At 42.2% G+C, this 21,814-nt stretch overlaps 1 protein-coding gene across 1 annotated transcript in view; it reads right to left on the reverse strand.

Moving 5' to 3' along the window:
• The window catches only part of LOC116977413 (calcium-activated chloride channel regulator 1-like), a 31,686-nt gene extending 15,097 nt beyond the window's left edge, over positions 1-16,589 (reverse strand). Inside the window, exons 1-8 of the mRNA XM_033027841.1 lie at positions 16,428-16,589; positions 14,090-14,230; positions 11,966-12,116; positions 6,963-7,068; positions 5,810-5,975; positions 3,182-3,403; positions 1,775-1,999; positions 1,509-1,686 (exon numbers count right to left, since the gene is read on the reverse strand). Coding sequence (XP_032883732.1) covers positions 1,509-1,686; positions 1,775-1,999; positions 3,182-3,403; positions 5,810-5,975; positions 6,963-7,068; positions 11,966-12,116; positions 14,090-14,230; positions 16,428-16,589 — 1,351 coding nt within the window. The remainder of the gene's footprint in view (positions 1-1,508; positions 1,687-1,774; positions 2,000-3,181; positions 3,404-5,809; positions 5,976-6,962; positions 7,069-11,965; positions 12,117-14,089; positions 14,231-16,427) is intronic.
• Positions 16,590-21,814: the final 5,225 nt, after the last annotated feature.

The following is a 21,814-nucleotide window of genomic DNA, read 5'->3' on the forward strand; positions in this document are numbered from 1 at the left end:
AGGAGACTGCAAGGTGACTTGGATAGGCTGGGTGAGTGGGCAAATGTTTGGCAGATGAAGTATAATGTGGATAAATGTGAGGTTATCCATTTTGGTGGCAAAAACAGGAAAGCAGACTATTATCTAAATGGTGGCCGACTAGGAAAAGGGGAGATGCAGCAAGACCTGGGTGTCATGGTACACCAGTCATTGAAAGTAGGCATGCAGGTGCAGCAGGCAGTGAAGAAAGCGAATGGTATGTTAGCTTTCATAGCAAAAGGATTTGAGTATAGGAGCAGGGAGGTTCTACTGCAGTTGTACAGGGTCTTGGTGAGACCACACCTGGAATATTGCGTACAGTTTTGGTCTCCAAATCTGAGGAAGGACATTATTGTCATAGAGGGAGTGCAGAGAAGGTTCACCAGACTGATTACTGGGATGTCAGGACTGTCTTATGAAGAAAGACTGGATAGACTTGGTTTATACTCTCTAGAATTTAGGAGATTGAGAGGGGATCTTATAGAAACTTATAAAATTCTTAAGGGGTTGGACAGGCTAGATGCAGGAAAAATGCTCCCGATGTTGGGGAAGTCCAGGACAAGGGGTCACAGCTCAAGGATAAGGGGGAAATCCTTTAAAACCGAGATGAGAAGAACTTTTTTCACACAGAGAGTGGTGAATCTCTGGAACTCTCTGCCACAGAGGGTAGTCGAGGCCAGTTCATTGGCTATATTTAAAAGGGAGTTAGATGTGGCCCTTGTGGCTAAGGGGATCAGAGGGTATGGAGAGAAGGCAGGTACGGGATACTGAGTTGGATGATCAGCCATGATCATATTGAATGGCGGTGCAGGCTCGAAGGGCCGAATGGCCTACTCCTGCACCTCATTTCTATGTTTCTATCTGTCGTCCCTTGGAGTTTATTGGACTTTATCTTGCACTAAACGTTATTCACGTTATTCCCTTTATCATGCATCTGTGGACGGCTCGATTGTAATCATGTATAGTCTTCCCACTGACTGGTTAGCACGCAATAAAAGCTTTTCAATGTACCTCGTTAAACATGACAATAAACTAAACTCAAACTCAAATTTCATTGGGTTCATTTCCAAACAACGTTGGCCCCATCCAGATGAAAGCAACCTGTACGATTCTCACCCCATCCACAATCCCGTACCTCAGTTCCCTCCATCATCAGCACAAACAGTTGCACGGTGGCGCAGTGGTGGAGTTGCTGCCCTACAGCGCCAGAGACCGGTTTCAATCCTAACTACAGGTGCTGTCTACGGATTTTGTACGTTCTCCACGTTACCTGCGTGGGTTTTCCCCAGGTGCTCCAGTTTCTTCAAACATTGTACAGGTTTATAAATTAATCAGCTTGGTATAATAGCAAATTGTCCCGAGTGTGTGCAGGACAGTGTAAGTATGCGGGGATCGCTGACCAGCACAGACTCGATGGGCCAAAGGGCCTGTTTCCGCACTGAAAAATACACTAAACCAGACCAAACTAAACTTTGAAACCTATTTCTTGCCTGTCATAATTGATAGTTCTTCCAGATCATTGTCTGCGTTTGGTCCCAATGCGATGGTGTGGACAATCGCTCCACTTTGTTTCACTTCTTTGAAGCAAGTGTTTATAGAACTGTCCTGCCCATCGGTCAGCACAACTATTTCATCGCCGTTTGTAGCGTTGTCATCTCTGCGAAGGACCTGGAAAACAATCATCGCTCCGTCAATGCTGGAAAACGATTGCAACGATTACCATGGAAAGTGAAATTAAAAGTCCTCTCGGACTTACCTGGAAAGCAGATCGAACCCCATTACAAATATTTGTTCCACCATTTGCGCTTTTAGGCAGGAAGCCTATCAGTTCCTTCCGAACCGCTTCACTGTTGACTATTTTCAGATGTGTTTCAATAGTTGCCACGCTATTAAAAGTTACGATGCCAACCTGGGACCCTTCCTCAATGATCTGCAGCAGGAATATCGACGCTGCTTGTCGGAGCCTATCCATACGATTTTCCTGTTTTCGGAAAGAAAGCAAGTCAGATTCAAAATTCAGACTTCTTCAGAAACAGCTAACTCCATGCTTCAACAATATGTTTAATTTAGTTTTTAGTTTCGTTTAGAGATACAGCGCGGAAACAGGGGCTTTGGTCCACCCAGTCTGCGCCGACCAGCGATCCCCGCACATTAACACGATCCTACACACACTAGGGACAATTTTTACATTTATACCAAGCCAATTAACCTACAAACCTGTACGTCTTTTGTGGGAGGATACCGAAGTTCTCGGCGAAAACCCACGCGATCACGGGGATAACGTACGAACTCCATACAGACAGCACCCGTAGTTGTGATCGAACCCAGTTCTCTGGCATTGTAAGGCAGCATCTCTACCTCTGCACCTCTATGCCTTATGACCTTAAGATCATCAGACATACGAGCAGAAATTCGGCCTGCCATGTCTGCTCTGCCATTCGATCATGGCAGATCTATTTTTCCCTCTCAACCCCATTCTCCTGCCAACTCCCCATAACATTTGATGCCCTTACCTGGCAATCTTCGCTTTGAAAACACCCAATGACTTGGCTTCCACCATCATCTGTGGCAATGAATTCCACAGATTCAGCACCCTAAAGAAATTCCTCTTCATTACAGAAGCCAATTAACCTACAAATCTACATGTCTTTGGAATGTGGGAGGAAACTGGAGATCCTCTGGGCCTGTACTCGCTGGAGTTTAGATGGACGAGGGGGGACCTCATCGAAACCAAATAGCGAAAGGCCTGCATAGATTGGATGTGGTGAGGATGTCTCCACTAGTGGGAGAGTCTAGGACTAGATGTCACAGCCGCAGAATAAAAGGACATTTCTTTAGAAAGGAGATGTGGAGGTATTTCTTTAGTCAGAGGGTGGTGAATCGGTGGAATTCATTGCCACAGAAGTCTGTGCAAGCCGTCAATGGATATTTTTAAGGTGGAGATTGACAGATTCTTGATTAGTACGGGTATCAGGGGATATGGGGAGAAGGCAGGAGAAATGGGATTGACTGGGAAAGATAGATCAGCCACGATTGAATAGTGAAGTAGACTTGATGGGCCGAATGCCCTAATTCTGCTGCTAGAACTTATGAATTTATGAAGGGGTATACTAATAGATATCCTTAACTTAAACCAACACTACTACTCCGTACTGGGACATACCTGTTGCATGCTACCAGAGTCATCGAGAACTAAGCACAGCACTCGGTCCTTGACATGTAGTACAGTTATTGTCGGCACGAGAGATGTAATGTTAGCCGGAGTGTTATTCTTGAAATCATCCGACTTGCTGATCACGTCCCAAGTGCTCCTGTAATTGCACATTCTGTTCTGCATGTTGGGCGCTTCAACATTGTGAGTCTTGTTATCACAGAATTCAACCACCTGAAAGACGAATGCAAGACTCGGTGTGAGAAGTGTCGCAGAATCTATCCAGCGAGAGAACATGCGCTTTCTTGGCATTTGCGGATTTGTTTCCTACGTTCCACTTTCTAAATGTGTAGAAAGGAACTGCGGATGCTGGCTTATACCGGAGATAGACAGCAAGTGCTGGAGTAACCCAGCCGGCCAGGCAGCATCTCTGGAGAAAACGGTTGGGTGACGTTTTGGGTCGGGGCCCTTCTCCAGACTCTGTAGAAGAGTCAGGTCCAGACCTGGAACATCACCCATCCTTTTTCTCCAGAGATGCTGCCTTACCCGCTGAGTTACTGTAGCACTTTGATCCTATATCCTACTTCTAACTATCAGCTCAATGGCTGGAATAATTTTCCCTGAGCCAGCAGCTTTTAAGTACAACAAGGCTCTCTTGGCAATTTGGTTCTCCCCATCTCTGTGATAGTTGCCAGCTTTGCAAAGCCTTTGCGAGCCTTGCTACCAGGGTGTAATCTGTGGATTTGAACCAGTGACTCCACTCCCGAGGAAACAATGGGCAAGAACATGCTGCACTGTCAAGTACATTTTTATTTATATTTGATGTCCAGAGGTATCTTGTAGTCCAGCTCCATATCTCCCAGAAAGTGACCACACAAGCAGGTAAGAGTGGTATAGAAGGCGTATTGGATGCTTGCCTTCATCAGTTGGGACATTGAACAGAGTCAGGAAGTCATGTTACAACTTTATAGGACTTTGGGCATGCTGCATTTGGAGTATTGTGTGCAGCTCTGGTTGCCCCATTACAGGAAGAGTGAGGAAGCTTTGGAGAGGATGCAGATGAGGTTGATCAGAATGTTGCCTGGATTAGAGGGTATTAACTATATAGGAAAGATTGGTCAAACTTGGATTGTTTTCTCTGGAGCGTTGGTTGGGGGGAGACCTGAAAGAAGTGTATAAAATTACAAGAGGCATGGATAGCGTAGACAGTTAGAACCTTTTTCTCAGGATGGAAATGTCAAGATCTAGTGTGCATAGCTTTAAGATGAGTTGGGCAAAATTTATAGGAGATGTGCATGGCAAGCATTTTAATATAGATAGTGGTGGGTGCCTGGAACGTACTGCCAGGGGTAGTGGTGGAGGCAGATACAGTAGTGGCAAAAGAGGTTTTAAGATAGACACATGGATATTCAGGGAATAGAGGGAAATGGATCACGTGCAGGCAAATTACCAGTAGATAGATTTCATTTGGGATTATGTCAGAATAGATTTGGGCCGAAGGACCTGTTCCTGTGTTGTTTGTACTGTTCTATGTTGTACGTATTTACACCAACAGATACTCCAATGTTAAGAATGAAATCAATTAGCTTTTAATGTGGTTAAAGAAAGACATGTAAATGATATCAGAAACATTGCCAGCTTCCTCGATGTGCACTGTTGTGCTACTATAATATCTACATTTGTGGAAATGTAAATATTATGTAAGGTAAATCATACTGTTCTATTAGCTAGAGTGAAATCTGACATAGGTTTTTAATGGGATACCTAAAATGAATGTTTCTTTGCTATTATATAGGATGTTACAGGAAAGATATTGTCAAACTGTAAAGGGTACAGAGAAGATTCACGAGGAATTTGCGAGGACTAGAGGGTCTGAGCTGTAGGGAGTGGTTGAGTAAGCTGGGACTCTATTCCCTGGAGCGCAGGGGGTTAAGGGGTGCTCTTGTTGAGGTGTATAAAATCATGAGAGGAATAGATTGGGTAGATGCACAGAGTCTCTTGCCCAGAATAGGTGAATCGGGGACCAGAGGACATAGGTTTAAGGTGAAAGGGAAAAGTTATAATAGGAATCTGAGGGGTAACCTTTTCACAGAAAGGGTGGTGGATGTATGGAACAAGTTGCCAGTGGAAGTAGATGAGGCTGGGACTATCCCAACGTTTAAGAAACAGTTAGACAGGTACATGAATAAGACAGGTTTGGCCAAGCACAGGTAAGGTGGGACTAGTGTAGCTGGGACATTATTTGCCGGTGTGGGCAAGTTGGGCCGAAGGGCCTGTTTTCCACACTGTATCACTCTACGACTCTATGACTCTATTACAGAAATTGCTAAAGTAAAATATTTAGTGGTTTAATTTAGAGATACGGAGCGGAAACCGAGTCTGTGCCCCATATACTAACACTATACTACACACTATGGACAATTTACAATTTTTACCGAAACCAATTAGCCTACAGACCTGTGCATCTTTGGAGTGTGAGAGGAAATCAGTGAGAACACGGAGAAACCCCACACAGGTCACGGGGAGAGCGTACAAACTCCATACAGACAGCACCCGTAGTCAGGATCGAACCCGGGTCTCTGGCATTGTAAGGCAGCAACTCTACCACCGTGCCGCCCCAAACTTGGCTGTTCAACTTACATCTTTCAATCCTTGGAGATACATTATTGAAGCCGCTGTCGTTTGCGTTTTGTCCGGAAAAAACATACAATCTCTGTTTGGGAGTCCTGTGTTGCTATTAATCCCGCAGGAAAGACAGGATCCTCCACTGCATTCAGCATGCTTTCCCTTTATCTCTTTTGAACACCTAAAAGTGGACAAACCCCAACATTTTTATTATTATTTGCCTGCAGAGCTCTTTCTGCAACATTCAAAAGAAACGAACACAAGACTTAATCAAGTTGCATCCTCCATGTTGAAGGTTCTCTTTAAAACATTGTCACTTCTTGTCTCTCCCACTGCACGTTTTACTTCAGTTTAGTTTATTGTTGCATGTACCGAGATACAGTGAAAAGCCTTTTTGGTTCGTGCTATCCAGTCAGCAAAAAGATTATACATGATTGGAATCGAGCCGTCCACAATGTACAGATACATGATAAAGGGGATAACATTTAGTGCAAGATAAAGTCCAGTAAAGACTGATTGAAGATAGTCCAAGGATTTCCAATGGGAGGTCAGGACTGCTCTCTAGTTGGCGAGAGGACGGAGCAATAGCCTCATAACAGCTGGGAAGAAATTGTCCCGAATCTTGAGGTATGCATTTTAGTTTAGTTTAATTTAAGTTATTATAATCATGTACACCAAGGTGTACACGAAAAGCATTTTGTTGAATGTTATCCAGTCTGGTTGTGGTAGGATGATTCAGTTGCCTGATAACAGCTGGGAAGAAACAGTCCCTGAATCTGGAGGTGTGCGCTTTCACACTTCTGTACCTCTTGCCTGATTGGAGAGAGGATCTTGCTGCAGAAATACACCTCCCCACCAAAATATATAATTAAATACTCGAGCAACAGAAGACTAGGTACGGGTGTAAGTACGCTAACTACATCCATAGAAACATAGAAAATAGGTGCAGGAGTAGGCCATTCGGCCCTTCGAGCCAGCACCGCCAATCAATGTGGCCATGGCTGATAAACCAAAATCAGTACCCCGTTCCTGCATTCTCCCCGTATCCCTTGATTCCTTTAACTCTAAGAGCTAAATCTAAATCTCTCCAAGCCTGGAAACAACAAAAACAAATCTTATTTTATTGTCTACCTACTAACCATGTGATTTAGATTGAAAGGTGACTCACCCCGTGGCCAGGATTTCCTCGTTAAAGAAATAAAACGGCACCAAATCGTTGTATTCATCAAACACGCCCCACTGTAGATGAGCCCATTCATGGACAAATACCCGATCTGTAGAAGCCAAATAGGGTTGACTCAACCAAATATAAAACAAAAAGAGAGTCATAGCCTCAGAATTAAAGGACGTTCCTTTAGGGCGATGAGGAAGAATTTCTTTAGTTAGAGGGCGGTGAATCTGTGGAATTCATTGCTGCAGAAGACTGGAGGCCAAGTCATTGGGTATTGGGTATAGTCACATGTGTCAGGGGCTATGGGGGAGCAGGCAGGAGAATGGGGTTAAGAGGGAAAGATAGATCTGTCACGATTGAATGGTGGAGTAGACTTGATGGGCCGAATGGCCTAATTCTGCTCCTATCACTTATGAACTCATGAAAAGCATTGCTTCCACTGTTGGAAATGCTTTAACTCAACAAGTCAACTTAATGAGCTTGTGTTCAAAAGGGAACTGCAGATGCTGGAATATCGAAGGTACACAAAATTGCTGGGGAAACTCAGCGGGTGCAGCAGCATCTATGGAGCAGGATTTCGGCCCGAAACGTCGCCTATTTCCTTCGCTCCATAGATGCTGCTGCACCCGCTGAGTTTCCCCAGCAATTTTGTGTACCAACTTAATGAGCTTCATTGGTTCCGAACGTTAGATAGACACAAAATGCTGGAGTAACTCAGCGAGACAGGCAGCAACTCTGGAGAGAAGGAATGGGTGACGTTACGCGTCGAGATCCTTCTTCAAACAGAGTCAGATGAGGGAGACTGGAGATATGGAAGGGTACACAGAGAATGTACGGTGTGAAAATGACATATCAAAGTTGACAATGATCAAGGAAATGTGGAGTGGTTCTTTGTTGGCCAAGGGAAAGGTGACAATGAGGCATACAAGCAGTAAAATTAATCAGGACAGTGAAACAGGTCAGGGTGGGGGAGGAACGTTATTCAATTATACAATGTGATGTTAGAACAAACGACCAAACATTTGGCCAAAGGCACAGACTTTAGACTTTAGAGTTACAAGGCAGAAACTGGCCCTTCGGCCCAGCGGTTACCCTATACAATAGCAGTATCGGACAAACAAGGGACAATTTACTATTTTTACCAAAGCCAATCAACCTACAAACCTGTACGTCTTTGCAGTGTGGGACAAAAGCGGAGCAGCCAGAGAAAACCCACGTACAAGCGTGGGAGAACGTACAGGCTCCGTACAGACGGCACTCGTTATCAAGGGCAAACCCGGGTCTCTGGCGCTGTAAGGCAGCAACTCGACCACTGTGAAACCCCCTTACAGCTTTGTAAGGAGCATCTTAAAGACTATAAGAGAGGGGAAGAGGCACACCTTGCACACATTCAGCCGACTAGTTCATTAAAGTGCAACATCGCTCTCATTATCAACCTCATTGGTGATCCTCAGAATATCTTTGATCGGACTTTACTGGCTTTATCCTGCAGCAAACGTTATTCCCTTACCATATATCTGTACACTGTGAATGGCTCGATTGCAATCATGTATTGTCTTTCATTTTTTTCTTTTTTAATACATTTTTATTAGAGGCATCTGCATATCATAATCCAAACTAGTACAGACTTTGTTTAACGGTTACATATTAAATATCCAGGTTTCCGGGGACCCAGTTACCAAAGTAGCTGAGATCCCCCTTTATCGGTTACCTATTAACATTCCCTCTAATTATTTATTTATATTTATAGATAGGAAAAATAAAGAAAGAACGAAATTAGAAAAATAGGATAAACTATCAATAATACAACTTTGGAGATAGGTCTGTAGGTCAGAGAACATAACTATTCATCTTTGTAGACTTTATAGATTTTGGAATGATATTTTTGAAATATTTACAAAATTGTTCAAGTCAATAGTGGAACCTAATACTGAAATGATTATATTTGGCGTAATGGAAGATGGGAATAAATTGAACACATCTCAAAATCTATTCCTTAACTATGGTTTAATAATAGCAAAAAAATTAATTCTTAAATTTTGGAAGGGTACATCAATACCAACGCTTAAAATGTGGATTGCAAGTATGTTGGACACCGCTCATCTTGAGGAAATGCGATTCCTCCTAATGGATAAATCAGACCAATTCATAACGAGTTGGTCTCCATTCGTCGTTTTTTTTTGGAATCATATGGTGCAACACAATTGTAAAAAAATAACTGTTTCAGGACTGGACGAGGGTTGGTCAAGATTATAAATAATGATCTCCTTTTCTTTTTTATTTTATTTTCTTTTCTCTATTTTCTCTCTCAACTTTCTTCATTTACTCGTTTTCTTTTTTCACACACTATATATTTCACATCTTTCTATCCTTTACTATCTAACTTCTTTTTCTTATTCTAAACTTTTTTCAATGTAACAAAAAAAAAAAAAGAAGTTGTACATAAAATGTATTATGAAAATATATATTAGGCACTTTGGTGCCATATGACTGTACTTACTTCTAATAAAATAAAATATAAAAAAAAAAAAATAATACAACTTTGGAGATAGGTCTGTCGGTCAGAGAACAAAACTATTCATCTACTCCTGGGTTCAGGCTTCAGTCCCGCCTCCGTGCCGGTTCAATCTACCCCTTCAAACAATCTATAAATGGAGACCATATTCTAATAAATAATTCTGGTTTGTCAATTAAGACATATCTAATTTTTTCCAAATGTATGGTCTCCGACATCTCCATAATCCACATCTTGATTATGGGGGTTGTTGGGTTTTTCCAAAATTTTAATATCAATTTTTTCCCAATTATTATACTGTAATCAAGGAAATTTCTTTGGTTTATTGTGAGTTTTAGGTATTGTTCTGATATGCCCAATATTATTAATTTAGGGTCGGAGTCCATTTGGATATTGACGACTACAGAGATTATTTTTTAAATATCCATCCAGTAATTTGTAATTTTTATACAGTTTACAAAAGTATGGGTTAAATTAGCCATGTGGTATTGACATTTATCACAGATAGGAGAGATATTAGGATTTTTTTAATTTAATTTTGTTTTAGAATAATGCAGTCTATGTAGTACTTTAAATTGTATTAAAGAATGTCTGGTATTTAATGAACATTGGTGTATATGTTGTAGGCTTTCGTCCCAAATATCTTTCGTTATAGGTTGAGCTAATTCCTTTTCCCATGCTAGTCTGTATAATTCCGTCGACGGATTCTCATTGTCTAAAAATGTATTATAAATGTAAGATATTAATTTGACTGTGTTAGGGTGTTTATTCAAACATTCATCTAGAATCTCTGGTTCTCTGGTTCTGTATTCTCGTGTATGTGTTTTAACATAATCTTTAAATTGTAAATATCTAAAAAACTATTTGAATGTAATCCGTAATTCTGTTGTAACTCCTGAAACGAGAGAAAAATGCCATTTCTATAAAGATGTCCCATCTTTTTAATTCCATGATTTTTCCATTGTGCAAACCCTTTATCCAACACTGTGGGGTTAAATGGTGGATTATTTGCAATGTATTGTCTTTCTGCTGACTGGTTAGCACACAACAAAAAGCTTTACACTGGACCTGACATTAAACTAAACTGAAACTGAACAGAAGCATCAGGGCTTGAGTGCTCTTTGCAAGCATTGCATCAAAATGCAACTTTACCAAGTGACACTAACATATTGGTTAAACATTGTTGTAGAGTTGTAGAATTATAGAGTGATACAGCGTGGAAACAGGCCCTTCGGCCCAACCTGACCACAATGGCCAACATGTCCCAGCCATACTAGTTCCAACTGCCCGCGCTTGGACCATGTTCCTCCAAACCTGCCCTTTCAACTTACCTGTCTAACTTTCTTAAATGTTGGGGTAGTCCCTGTCTCAACTACCTCCTCTGGCAGCATGTTCCATACCCCCACCACCCTTTCTGTGTAAAGGTTACCCCTCAGATTCCTATTAAATCTTGTCCTCTGCACCTTAAACCCATGTCCTCTGGTCCTAGATTCACCTACACTGAGCAAGAGACTCTGTGCATCTACCCGATCTATTCATCTCATGATTTTATTACACCTCTATAAGATAACCCCTCTTCCTCCTGTGCTCCAAGGAATAGTGAACCAGCCAATTCAACCTCTCCCTGTAGCTAGCCCTGGCAACATCCTTGTGAATTTTCTCTGTACCCTTTCCAGCCTGGCAACATTCTGTACCCTTGACAACGTGATGGCACATCTTTAAGGGTAAGGTAACCATGATCGGCTTTTACCCTAATCGTGATCATCTAGCACACAATGCCACTCTACACAATATATGGACCATTAAAAGACCTAAGATCATAAGGCATAGGCGCAGAATTAGGTAATTCAGCCCATCAAGTTTGTTCCACCATTAGATCTTGCCTTATCTATTTATCCCTCCCAATCCCATTCTCTGTTCAGTTTAGTTTATTGTCACGTGTACTGAGGTACAGTGAAAAGCTTTTTGTTGCGTGCTAACCAGTCAGCGGAAAGACAACACATGATTCCAAACAATCCATTTACAGTGTACAGATACATGATAAGGTAATAACGTTTAGTGCAAGGAAAAGCCAGCATAGTCCAGTCATGGATAGTCCGAGGGACATCAATGTGGTAGATAGTAGTTAAAGTAAGAAATGTTGCTGTAGGAATACAGATTTAAGAGCGTGGAGCAATTGTAATATGAGTTTGTAGATCTGCTTCTGTGGCTCGCACGCAAAACCAGCGTGGATTTTCTCCAGGAGCTCTGGTTTCCGCCCACACTCCAAAGACACACAGGTTTGTAGGTTAATTGGCTTCGGTAAAATTGGTAAATTGTCCCATTGTCAATATTGCAGCAGGATAGTGTTAGTGTGCGGGGATCACTGATCGGCACGGAGTCGGTGGGCCGAAGGGCCTATTTCCGCTCCCCATATCTAAACTGAACTAAACAAGAAATTCTAACCAGTTGCACATTTGAAAATGTTTTCTTACAAAGTTGTTACCTCGTGAGCCATAAACATCGATCACACTGTCGTTCAGCATGAAGTTCGGGGTGAAGTGAATGTACCGGCCCCGTTCACCACACCTGCCGTACTGGAGAGTGTATGGGTCATCACCAAACTTCACATGTGAATCAGCAATGATCACGTCAGCCTAGGAAGATAAAGACAGGGGAGTTAAAAACAAAAAAACACTGCAAAACATAAGTAGTTAAACCACAGATAGAGAACGGCACGGTGGCGCAGCGGTAGAGTTGCTGCCTAGTGCTTACAGCGGCATGGACCCAGGTTTTATTCCGACTACAGGCGCTGTCTGCACGGAATTTGTACGTTCTCCCCGTGACCTCATGGGTTTTCTCCGAGATTTTCGTTTTCCTCCCACACTCCAAAGACGTACAGTGTGTGGAGAATAGTGTTAATGTTCAGGGATCGCTGGTTGGCTCGGACTCGGTGGGCTGAAGGACCTGTTTCACACCGAGGGTCAGTGAAAAGCTTTTGGTGTGGAAAGACAACACATGATTATAATCGAGCTATTCACAGTGTACAGATACATGATAAGGGGGTAACGTTTAGTGCAAGATAACGCCAGTAATTGGCAGATGGGTGGACCAAGGCCAGAGATGGGAGGAAGACAAAAGTTGTGTGATGGAGAGTAAAGGCACGAGACATGAAGCCAGAGGAAGTGATAAAGATGGAAGGGGATGGAGGAAGAGGAAGGAGTCACAAATAGTGAGAGAAATGGATGAGGCACAAGGTAGGGAGTTGGGGAAAAATGAAAGGGATAGCTGTTGGTTAGTTACTTAAAATTAGAGAATTCTATGTTCATGCTGATGGATTGTTAACTACTAAAGCAGAACATGAGGTGATGTTCCTCCAGTTTGCTTGTGGCCTTACTCTGGCAATGGAGGAGGCCCAGGACAGAAAGTTCAGTATAGAATGGGAAGGGGAGTTGAAATGGTTAGCAACCTAGAGATCTAACAGACCTTGGCGGACCGAGTACAAGTGTTTGGCGAGGACTATTCTTTTAAGCCAAGATATGTTGGTAGGTATTGAGTTTGAATTTAGTTTATTGTCACGTGTACTGAGGTACAGTGAAAAGGTTTTGTTGTCAACGGAAAGACTACATTTTCAACAGTAGCTGGCAGATATTTTGATCAAAGATTGAACGATATTAAGGGAATTAATTAAGTCGCTAACAATTATTTCAGATGGTTGGGCTATTCTGAGAACAAAAAGAAGCTGCTTTCTCATTCACTAATGTTCTTCAGTAAAGTGAATGTGTCACACTTAGCTTGTCTGACGGATCTGCTTCCTAAACGCATCAGGGCCGTTGACTCTACAATGGCCGAACAAACTATTCAGCTCGGGCAATTTGACATCGGCTTGGCCTGTGACTACAGCCCATGAAGGAAAGGTTTAAGTGGGATATGGGCCAAACGTGGGCAAATGGAACTAGTTTAGATGGGGCATCTTGATTGGCATGGATGAGTTGGGCTGAAGGGCCTGTATTGGTGCTGTGTGACTCTAAATTTGAAAAGAAACAAAAGGCATAAACCAGACAGCAGCATATCTGATGTTTCTGAAATATGGGTAATGGAATCATTTGGCTGGATGATTAATTCAGGGATCTAAGTATATTCCTTCTTCTGGCGTCACAATTCACACCTCCACTATCCTGAGCACATTTTACACTTTTTATCATTTTATCACCGGCTTTTGTCCAACCATCTGCCAATAAAGAAAAATGTGATTTAAAATAATCTTGGACAGGTACATGAATAGGAAAGTCAGCGGGTCAGCAAGCATCTCTGGAGTAAAGGAATAGGTGACGTTTCAGATCGAGACCCTTGATCAGATTGGTTAAGGAGGGATATGTGCCAAACACGGGAGAATGGGGCATCTTGGTCTGCAAGGACAAGTTGGACTGAAGGACCTGTTTCTCTGTTGTAAAGTTCTAAGACTCTGTGACTCCAGATATTAACTAGTAAACTATAATAAAGCAAAACGCATGCTTCAGACTTTGCATTTGAGATACTGATGCTTAAGAATAAGTAACAGTGTGGATGAGGGAACATTCATGAAAATAACAAATAGTGAAACCACCATTGATAATGGTTTAGATTTTACCTTCTCGTAGGATTGCGTGGTTGGTCTTTGATAGCCTTGTTTTGGTGGCCATGTGATGGGTATTAGAATTTTCACATCTCGAAAATAGGCTCGTTGTTTGGTGGCATCGTACAGGAAGAATGAGGCAGACGTCACCATGTCCTGGTGTAAACACAATTTTTTAAAAATCGGAAAACCATCTCACTTTTTTTTTCTTTTTTTTTTTAAATTATATTTTTATTAGAAGTAGACATATTATAAAGTATAGTTACATATTATAGTAAAAAGACTTTTCATATACATCAGTCATACATTATTAAAATTTTCAATTATCAATTACTTCTGCTTCTAGTGTTTTTATTTTTTATAGAAAGAGAGAGTAAGAGAGGGTAGAAAGTTACAAATTAAAAAAAAACATAAAAACAGAGGAGGTGGAATGGGTTACCTGTAATACGCCAATGGAGATAGGTTCGTAGATTATAAAGTATAGCTTTTCATCTGATCCTGAGTTCAAGTTTCAGTTGGGTCCTCGTGCTGTGCCAATCTATCCCTTCAGATAGTTAATGAATGGAGCCCAGATTTTATCTAAAATATCTTGTTTGTCCATTAAGACAAGTCTAATTCTTTCTAAGTATAGGGTCTCCGACATTTCCGTAATCCACATATTACTTGTGGGGGTTGTAGGGCCTTTCCAAAATTTTAATATTAATTTTTTCCCGATTATTATACTGTAGTCGAGGAAATTTCTTTGGTTTGTTGTGAGTGTTAAACTTTGATCTGATATTCCAAGTATTATTAATTTTGTGTTTGGGTCCAGTTTTGTATTAATAACTTCTGAAGTTATTTCAAAAATATCAGTCCAGAAATGTTTAAGTTTTATACAGGTTGCAAACGTATGTGTTAAATTAGCCTCTAGATGTAGACATTTATCACAAATAGGAGAGATTTGTGGGAAGATTCTATTTAGTTTTATTTTAGAGTAGTGTAGTCTATGTAAGACCTTGAATTGTATTAAAGTATGTCTGGCATTTAATGAACATTGATGTATTTGTTGTAAACTTTCGTCCCACATATCTTTCGTTATAGGGTGACCTATTTCATTTTCCCATTTGTATCTATATGGTTCGGTCGGTGGTACCTCGTTGTTTAGTAGGGTGTTATAAATATAAGCTATTAGCTTTTCAGTATTAGGATGCTTGTTCAAACAGTCATCAAGAATTTCTGATTCCCTACTCCTGTAGACTTGTGTATTAGATTTAACATAATCTCTAATTTGTAAATATCTGAAGAAATTATTTGAGTGCAGTCCATAATTCTGTTGTAACTCTTGAAATGAAAGAAAAGTGCCTTTCCCATAAAGATGTCCAATATTTTTGATTCCATAATTTTTCCATTGTGTGAAACCTTTGCCCATAAAGGATGATTTGAATGAAGGATTATTTACAATGGGAAGGCATAGTGGTATATTATTCAATTTTAAATCTTTTTTTATTTGTTTCCAAATTCGTATTCCACTATGTATTATGGGGTTTTCTTTATAGGTTTTTTTGTGCAGTTTTATGGGGGCAAATATGATCAGACCTATTTCAAAAGGTAGACAGTCTTCCTTCTCCATCATTAACCAATCTGGTTGTCGATCCATTTCTTCCAGCCAGAAATTCATGTTTTTAATATGGACTGCCCAAAAATAAAATAAGAAATTTTGCAAAGCCAAACCTCCACTTATCTTTGACTTACATAAATGTTTTTTACTTATTCTATGATTCTTATAATTCCAGACAAAACTTGTAACAATGGAGTCGACTTTTTTGAAAAAAGTTTTTGGAATATATATCGGAATTAATTGAAATATCTCACTTTTTAATGTTATCAGCCATAATTTTAATTGAATAGAATCCTCTGCTCAAGAGATGGAATACCTGACTCCTTCATACAAGAAATAAAACATGGAAGGCTCTTTGTTTTTTTCAAAACTTGCAACAACAATAGGGTAGCACGGTGGCGCAGCTGTAATGTTGCTGTCTCTCAACGACGGGGACCGGGTTCGATCCCGACTATATGAAGTCTGTACGTTTTCCCTGTGACTGCATGGGTTTTCTCCGGGTGCTGCGGTTTCCTCCCAAATTGCAAAAGAGACGTGCGGGTTTACGGGTTAATTGGTTTCTATAAATAGCCCTCAGTGTGTAGGATGTGAAAGTGGGATAACAAGGAACTAGTGTGAACGGGTAATCGATGGTCATTGTGGACTCGGTGGGCTGAAGGGCCTGATTCCACCCTGTATCTCTTATCTCTAGACTATACTCTAAACATTTATACAAACAATTAAAAAACATTGAAAGGTCAATTAAGAAATTCCTACCTTGATTTTTGTAATGAGGTTTTCATCTTCTGGAAGCCCAGGGTTAATAGCAATGACAACATTATCATAACCATTATTCACTAGCTTCAAGTCAGAACATCTTACAACACCACCAAAGGTAAGGTACTCCAGAGACAGAAGAAATACTGTGATGAATTTCATAATTAGATTCTGTACCCTTCTGCGACCAAATGATCAGATTTCTGAAATGAATCTAATTTATACTGAACTATATCAACATATTTCAAGCCAGATATAAATTTTATTACTGAACAAACAATTAGGAAATCATCTTTAGGAGTAAAAACATTTGAAATGTTGATGTGTCACTTATTTTTACAGGTGCAATCGTGATTCAGTGATGAAATCCAGTATGAGATGTGGAGAGCAGGGCATTTAGTTTCGTTTAGAGACACAGCATGGAAAGAGGCTGTTCTGCCCACCGAGTCCATGCCGACCATTGCCTGGTCACACCAGTTATCCCACTAAACACTAGGGGCAGTTTACAGAGGCCAATTAACTGACATACCTGCTCGTCTTTGGGATGTGGGAGGAAACATGAGCACCCAGAAGAAACCAGGGAAAACGAGCAAACTCCACACAGACAGCACCTGAGGTCAGGATCGAACCTGGCTCCCTAGTGCTGTGTGGCAGCAGCTCTACTCCTGTGCCAACATCACCAGTAGATCTTTTGTATTGTGAACAAGCAGAAGATTTAACGTAGAAATAACCGGTCTGTAAAAAGATTGATCAAACATATTTAGCATCGATTCTTCCATATCAATTCATTTTTCTAGTCAGTACAGCAACGAGTTAAAAAGTCATAGCCCTTCATAGCTATAAATTCATAGCCATAGACAGGCACAGGGATTCATAGTCACAGGCTCATACAGCATAGACACAGACCCTTCGGCCCAACTCATCCATGCTGACCAAGATAAACCAGTCCCATTACCCACGTTTGACTCACATCCATCTAAGACAGGCATGTTTGGTTAATTGGCCTCTATAAATTGCTCCTGCAGAATGTGTGTAGTGAGTGGATGAGAAAGTGGGATAACATAGAACGAGTGTGAACGGGTGATTATTGGTCGGGATGGACTCGCTGCGCCAACGGGCCTGTTTCTATGTTGTATCTATAAACTAAACATAATCATAGGGCCATATAGCATGAAAACAAGCCCCACGGTCCAACTCGTCCATGTCAACCAAGATGCCCCATCTAAGTTAGTCCCATTTGCTTGCGTTTGGCCCATGTCCCTCTAAACCTTTCCTATCCATGTACCTGTCCAAATGTCTTTTTAGCTACAGCATGGAAACAGGCCCTTTGGCCTACTGCAACCATCAATCACAATTTTTTTAACAACCAAGTCAGAGATAGATAGATTATTGATTAGAAACATAGAAATTAGGTGCAGGAGTAGGCCATTCGGCCCTTCGAGCCTGCACCGCCATTCAATATGATCATGGCTAATCATCCAACTCAGTATCCCATACCTGCCTTCTCTCCATACCCTCTGATCCCCTTAGCCACAAGGGCCACATCTAACTCCCTCTTAAATATAGCCAATTAACTGGCCTCGACTACCCTCTGTGGCAGAGAGTTCCAGAGATTCACCACTCTCTGTGTGAAAAAAGTTCTTCTCATCTCGGTTTTAAAGGATTTCCCCCTTATCCTTTAGCTGTGACCTCTTGTCCTGGACTTCCCCAACATCGGGAGCAATCTTCCTGCATCTAGCCTGTCCAACCCATTAAGAATTTTGTAAGTTTCTATAAGATCCCCTCTCAATCTCCTAAATTCTAGAGAGTATAAACCAAGTCTATCCAGTCTTTCTTCATTTAGCACAGTGGTAGAGAAGAATGAGGTTAGGAGAGAAAGATAGATCAGCCATTGTTGAATGGCAGAGTAGATGTGATGGGCCGAATGACCTAATTCTGCTTCGATCTATGACCTTATAACTCTAATCCATTTTATTGAACCCACATCCCCACCTGTGATAACTGTCATATTCTGCGGTCAGAAATAGGCTTAGCCCAAAGGAAAGCAGTATAGTGCACTTTTCTGGGATTTCTAACACCTGGGTTTCCAAGAGGATTTTCATTTGAACGTGCACGTCCAGTGGATGATCTCCCATTGAGTACAATGCAGCAACATGAACAATTCCACTCTGACTGATAATAACTTTATTTTAATAATAACTTTATTTATAGAGCACTTTAAAAACAACCACAGTTGCAACAAAGTGCTGTACATGACTAATCATGGACAAGAAATTATTACATAACAATAAAAACATTAAACGAAAGAGTAAAAACAATAAAATTAAAAACATTAAAAGCACTAAAAACAGGAGCAAAGTCTCAAGCAGTGTCAAAAGCCAAGGAATATAAAATGTGTTTTAATACTGGTTTTGAAGATGGACATTGAGGGGGCCTGTCTGAAGTGCAATGGCAGGGTGTTCCAGAGAGCCGGAGCAGCAACAGAAAAGGCTCTATCCCCTCTGAGCTTCCGCTTAGACCTTAGGTAGCACAGTGGTAGAGTTGTGCCTTACAGCGCCAGAGCCCCGGGTTTGATCCTGACTACGGGTGCTGTCTGTACGGAGTTTGCACGTTCTCCCCATTACCTGCATGGGTTTTCTCAGGTGCTCCGGTTTCTTCCCACACTCCAAAGACGTACAGGCTTGTAGGTTAATTGGCTTTGGTAAAGTTGTAAATTGTCCCTAGCGTGTAGGATAGTGTTAGTGTGCGGGGATCACTGGTCGGCGCAGACTCAGTGGGTCGAAGGGCCTGTTTCCGCATTGTATCTCTAAACTAACTAATATTTGTTGATGCAATGAGTTTTGTTTAGTTTAGAGATACAACGCGGAAACAGGCCCTTTGGCCCTCCGAGTCCGCACTAACCAGAGATGCACTAGCACTATCTTTGTCACCAGGGACAATTTACCATCTTTACCGAAGACAATTAACCTACAAACCTGTACGTCCTTGGAGTGTGTGAGGACACCAGAGCATCCAGGGAAAACCCATTTAGTCATGGAGAGAACGTACAAATTCCGTACAGACAGCACCTGTAGTCAGAATTGAACCTGGGTCTCTGGCACTGTAAGGCAGCAACTCTACCACTGCGCCACCGTGTCACCTAGGATGAAAGATTATATTAATACCGTGAGGTCGGGGGGAGTTTCCCCCACCACGGGTACCATGTAATCCCGTGCTACGTGCTCCATGATCGGATAGTCGGTGACTAAACCGTCTCCCCCACCTGGTTTGCCAGGTGAGGAAGGGGCTGTGGACCACCAGCAGGACCAAAAACAAGACCTGTCAAAGGGCGGATGAGCTCCTAGCGAGCCAACGGCCATCCACACTTCAGTAGAAATTGCGATCACTGTCGTACAATAGCATCGTAAGGCACTGTGCCTGTTGATGATGATGATGTATGGATGCAAGATTATATAAATATCTAAAACAAGGGGGCACAGGCTCAAGGTGAGAGAGTAGAGATTTACAGTAAGTAGGATCTCAGGTGTAACCTTTTTTTGGATCAAGATTCCAAAAGAAGCAATAGAAGTGGGTACAATTACAACTTTCAAAAGACATTTGGACAGATACATGAATATGAGGGGTTGAGAGGAGTATGGGTCAAACGGGACAAGCCCAGAATGTCAACGTGGTCGGTATGGACAAGTTTGGCCAAGGGGCCTGTTTCCATGCTGTCCAGCTCTATATTTCACAACAATATTATAGTTAAGTAAACAAAGAATACATAACGTGGAACAAATGTTTGATTGTTTCTGGCAGAACGACTCTCCCCTTGATCATATGTTTGTTTATAACAAATTTCAAACCTCTGCTGTGTGTACACGCCTCAAAAAATGAAGGAAGTATCTTTGGTGCATTATAATGATCGCAGTTGTAATGATCCAAATTACCCCTCCTAACGAGGAAAAGGACACAAATTCTTAGACTGATGCTTCATTGATTTCCAGAAGTGTGTCCTCTTCGTTACGTACCCGATGCAGTTAAGAAGAAAAAGTTGCTTGATTCTACTTTTGTATCGAGTATCAAAATCCAAAGAGTAGATTTTGGCATTGTCTAAGAATTTGTGTCCTTTTCCTCATTAGGAGGGGTAATTTGGGCAAGGTTCATAAGGCCTTTGGTTACACTACATGACGCAGCAGAGAGGCACTGATATGAATCATTAAAACTGCTCTCCTCCATACATGCCCTCCCCTGTGGTGACTCCCTTACACCTCCCCCTTCCTTCAACCCCTTCCTACTCTCCTTGTCGACATCTTGCCACACCCGTCCCTCTCCTTCCGAACCCCTCTCTCTCTACCCCTCCTCACCTACCCTCCAGCTCCTCCCCTCATCACCCCACTCCCCCCCATAAAACTACCTCCTCCCCACATCCATCCCTCCCCGTTGAGCTGCGATGGTCCCGTGAAGGTCGGGCGCGATTACATGCGTACGCACAGCCGTCTGGAGCGCGTGACGTCATTTGAAGATGGACACAAAGCTGGAGTAACTCAGCAGGACCAGCAGCATCTCTGGAGCGAAGCAATGGGTGACGTTTCGTGTCGAGACTCTTCTTCAGTCTGAAAAGAAGGGTCTTGACCCGAAACGTCACCCATTGCTTCTCTCCAGAGATGCTGCCGGTCCCGCTGAGTTACTCCAACATTTTGTGTCTATCTTCAATTTTCTTGGCCCCGCTCTGGGAGTAGAAGTGGGGGCGGATCCAGACCGCAACGGCCGTGAGCCCCAGGCCGAGTTCAGCGATCGTTAGCCTGCTTCTGCTGCTGTTGGAGGTGAGACGTTGCGTCGCTCCAGGGTCTTGGACCTGTCCCACTTTGGCCGTCAGTTCCGCGACAGGCCATTGGCGCGCGAAGATTTTGTTCACTACAAAAATTTCGGAGCCCCGTGCAATGTCGCGCACAACTACATACCCCTCCGCACTTCTAAATGGGACCGGCCCCGCGCGGCCATACGATGGCCGTGCGCCTCAACGCGACCACGAGGTCGCGTAATTTACATGCCAAGGACACGTAAGTGGGACAGGCACTTTAGGTTGTGGTAGGATGATTCAGTTGCCTGATAACAGCTGGGAAGAAACTGTCCCTGAATCTGGAGGTGTGCGTTTTCACACTACTGTACCTTTTCCCTGATGGGAGAGGGGAGAAGAAGGAGTGGTCAGGGTGCGACTCGTCCTTGATTATGCTGCTGGCCTTGCCGAGGCGGCGTCAGGTATAAATGGAGTCAATGGAAGGGAGGTTGGTTTGTGTGATGGCCCGGGCTGCGTCCACAATTTACTGCAATTTCTTAAGGCCCTGGATGGAGCTGTTCCCAAACCATGCGGTGATGCATACTGCTCCCCTACACCAGCAATACCT

Source organism: Amblyraja radiata, chromosome 10, assembly GCF_010909765.2.
Source record: "Amblyraja radiata isolate CabotCenter1 chromosome 10, sAmbRad1.1.pri, whole genome shotgun sequence".
In the NCBI taxonomy this organism is placed as follows: domain Eukaryota; kingdom Metazoa; phylum Chordata; class Chondrichthyes; order Rajiformes; family Rajidae; genus Amblyraja; species Amblyraja radiata.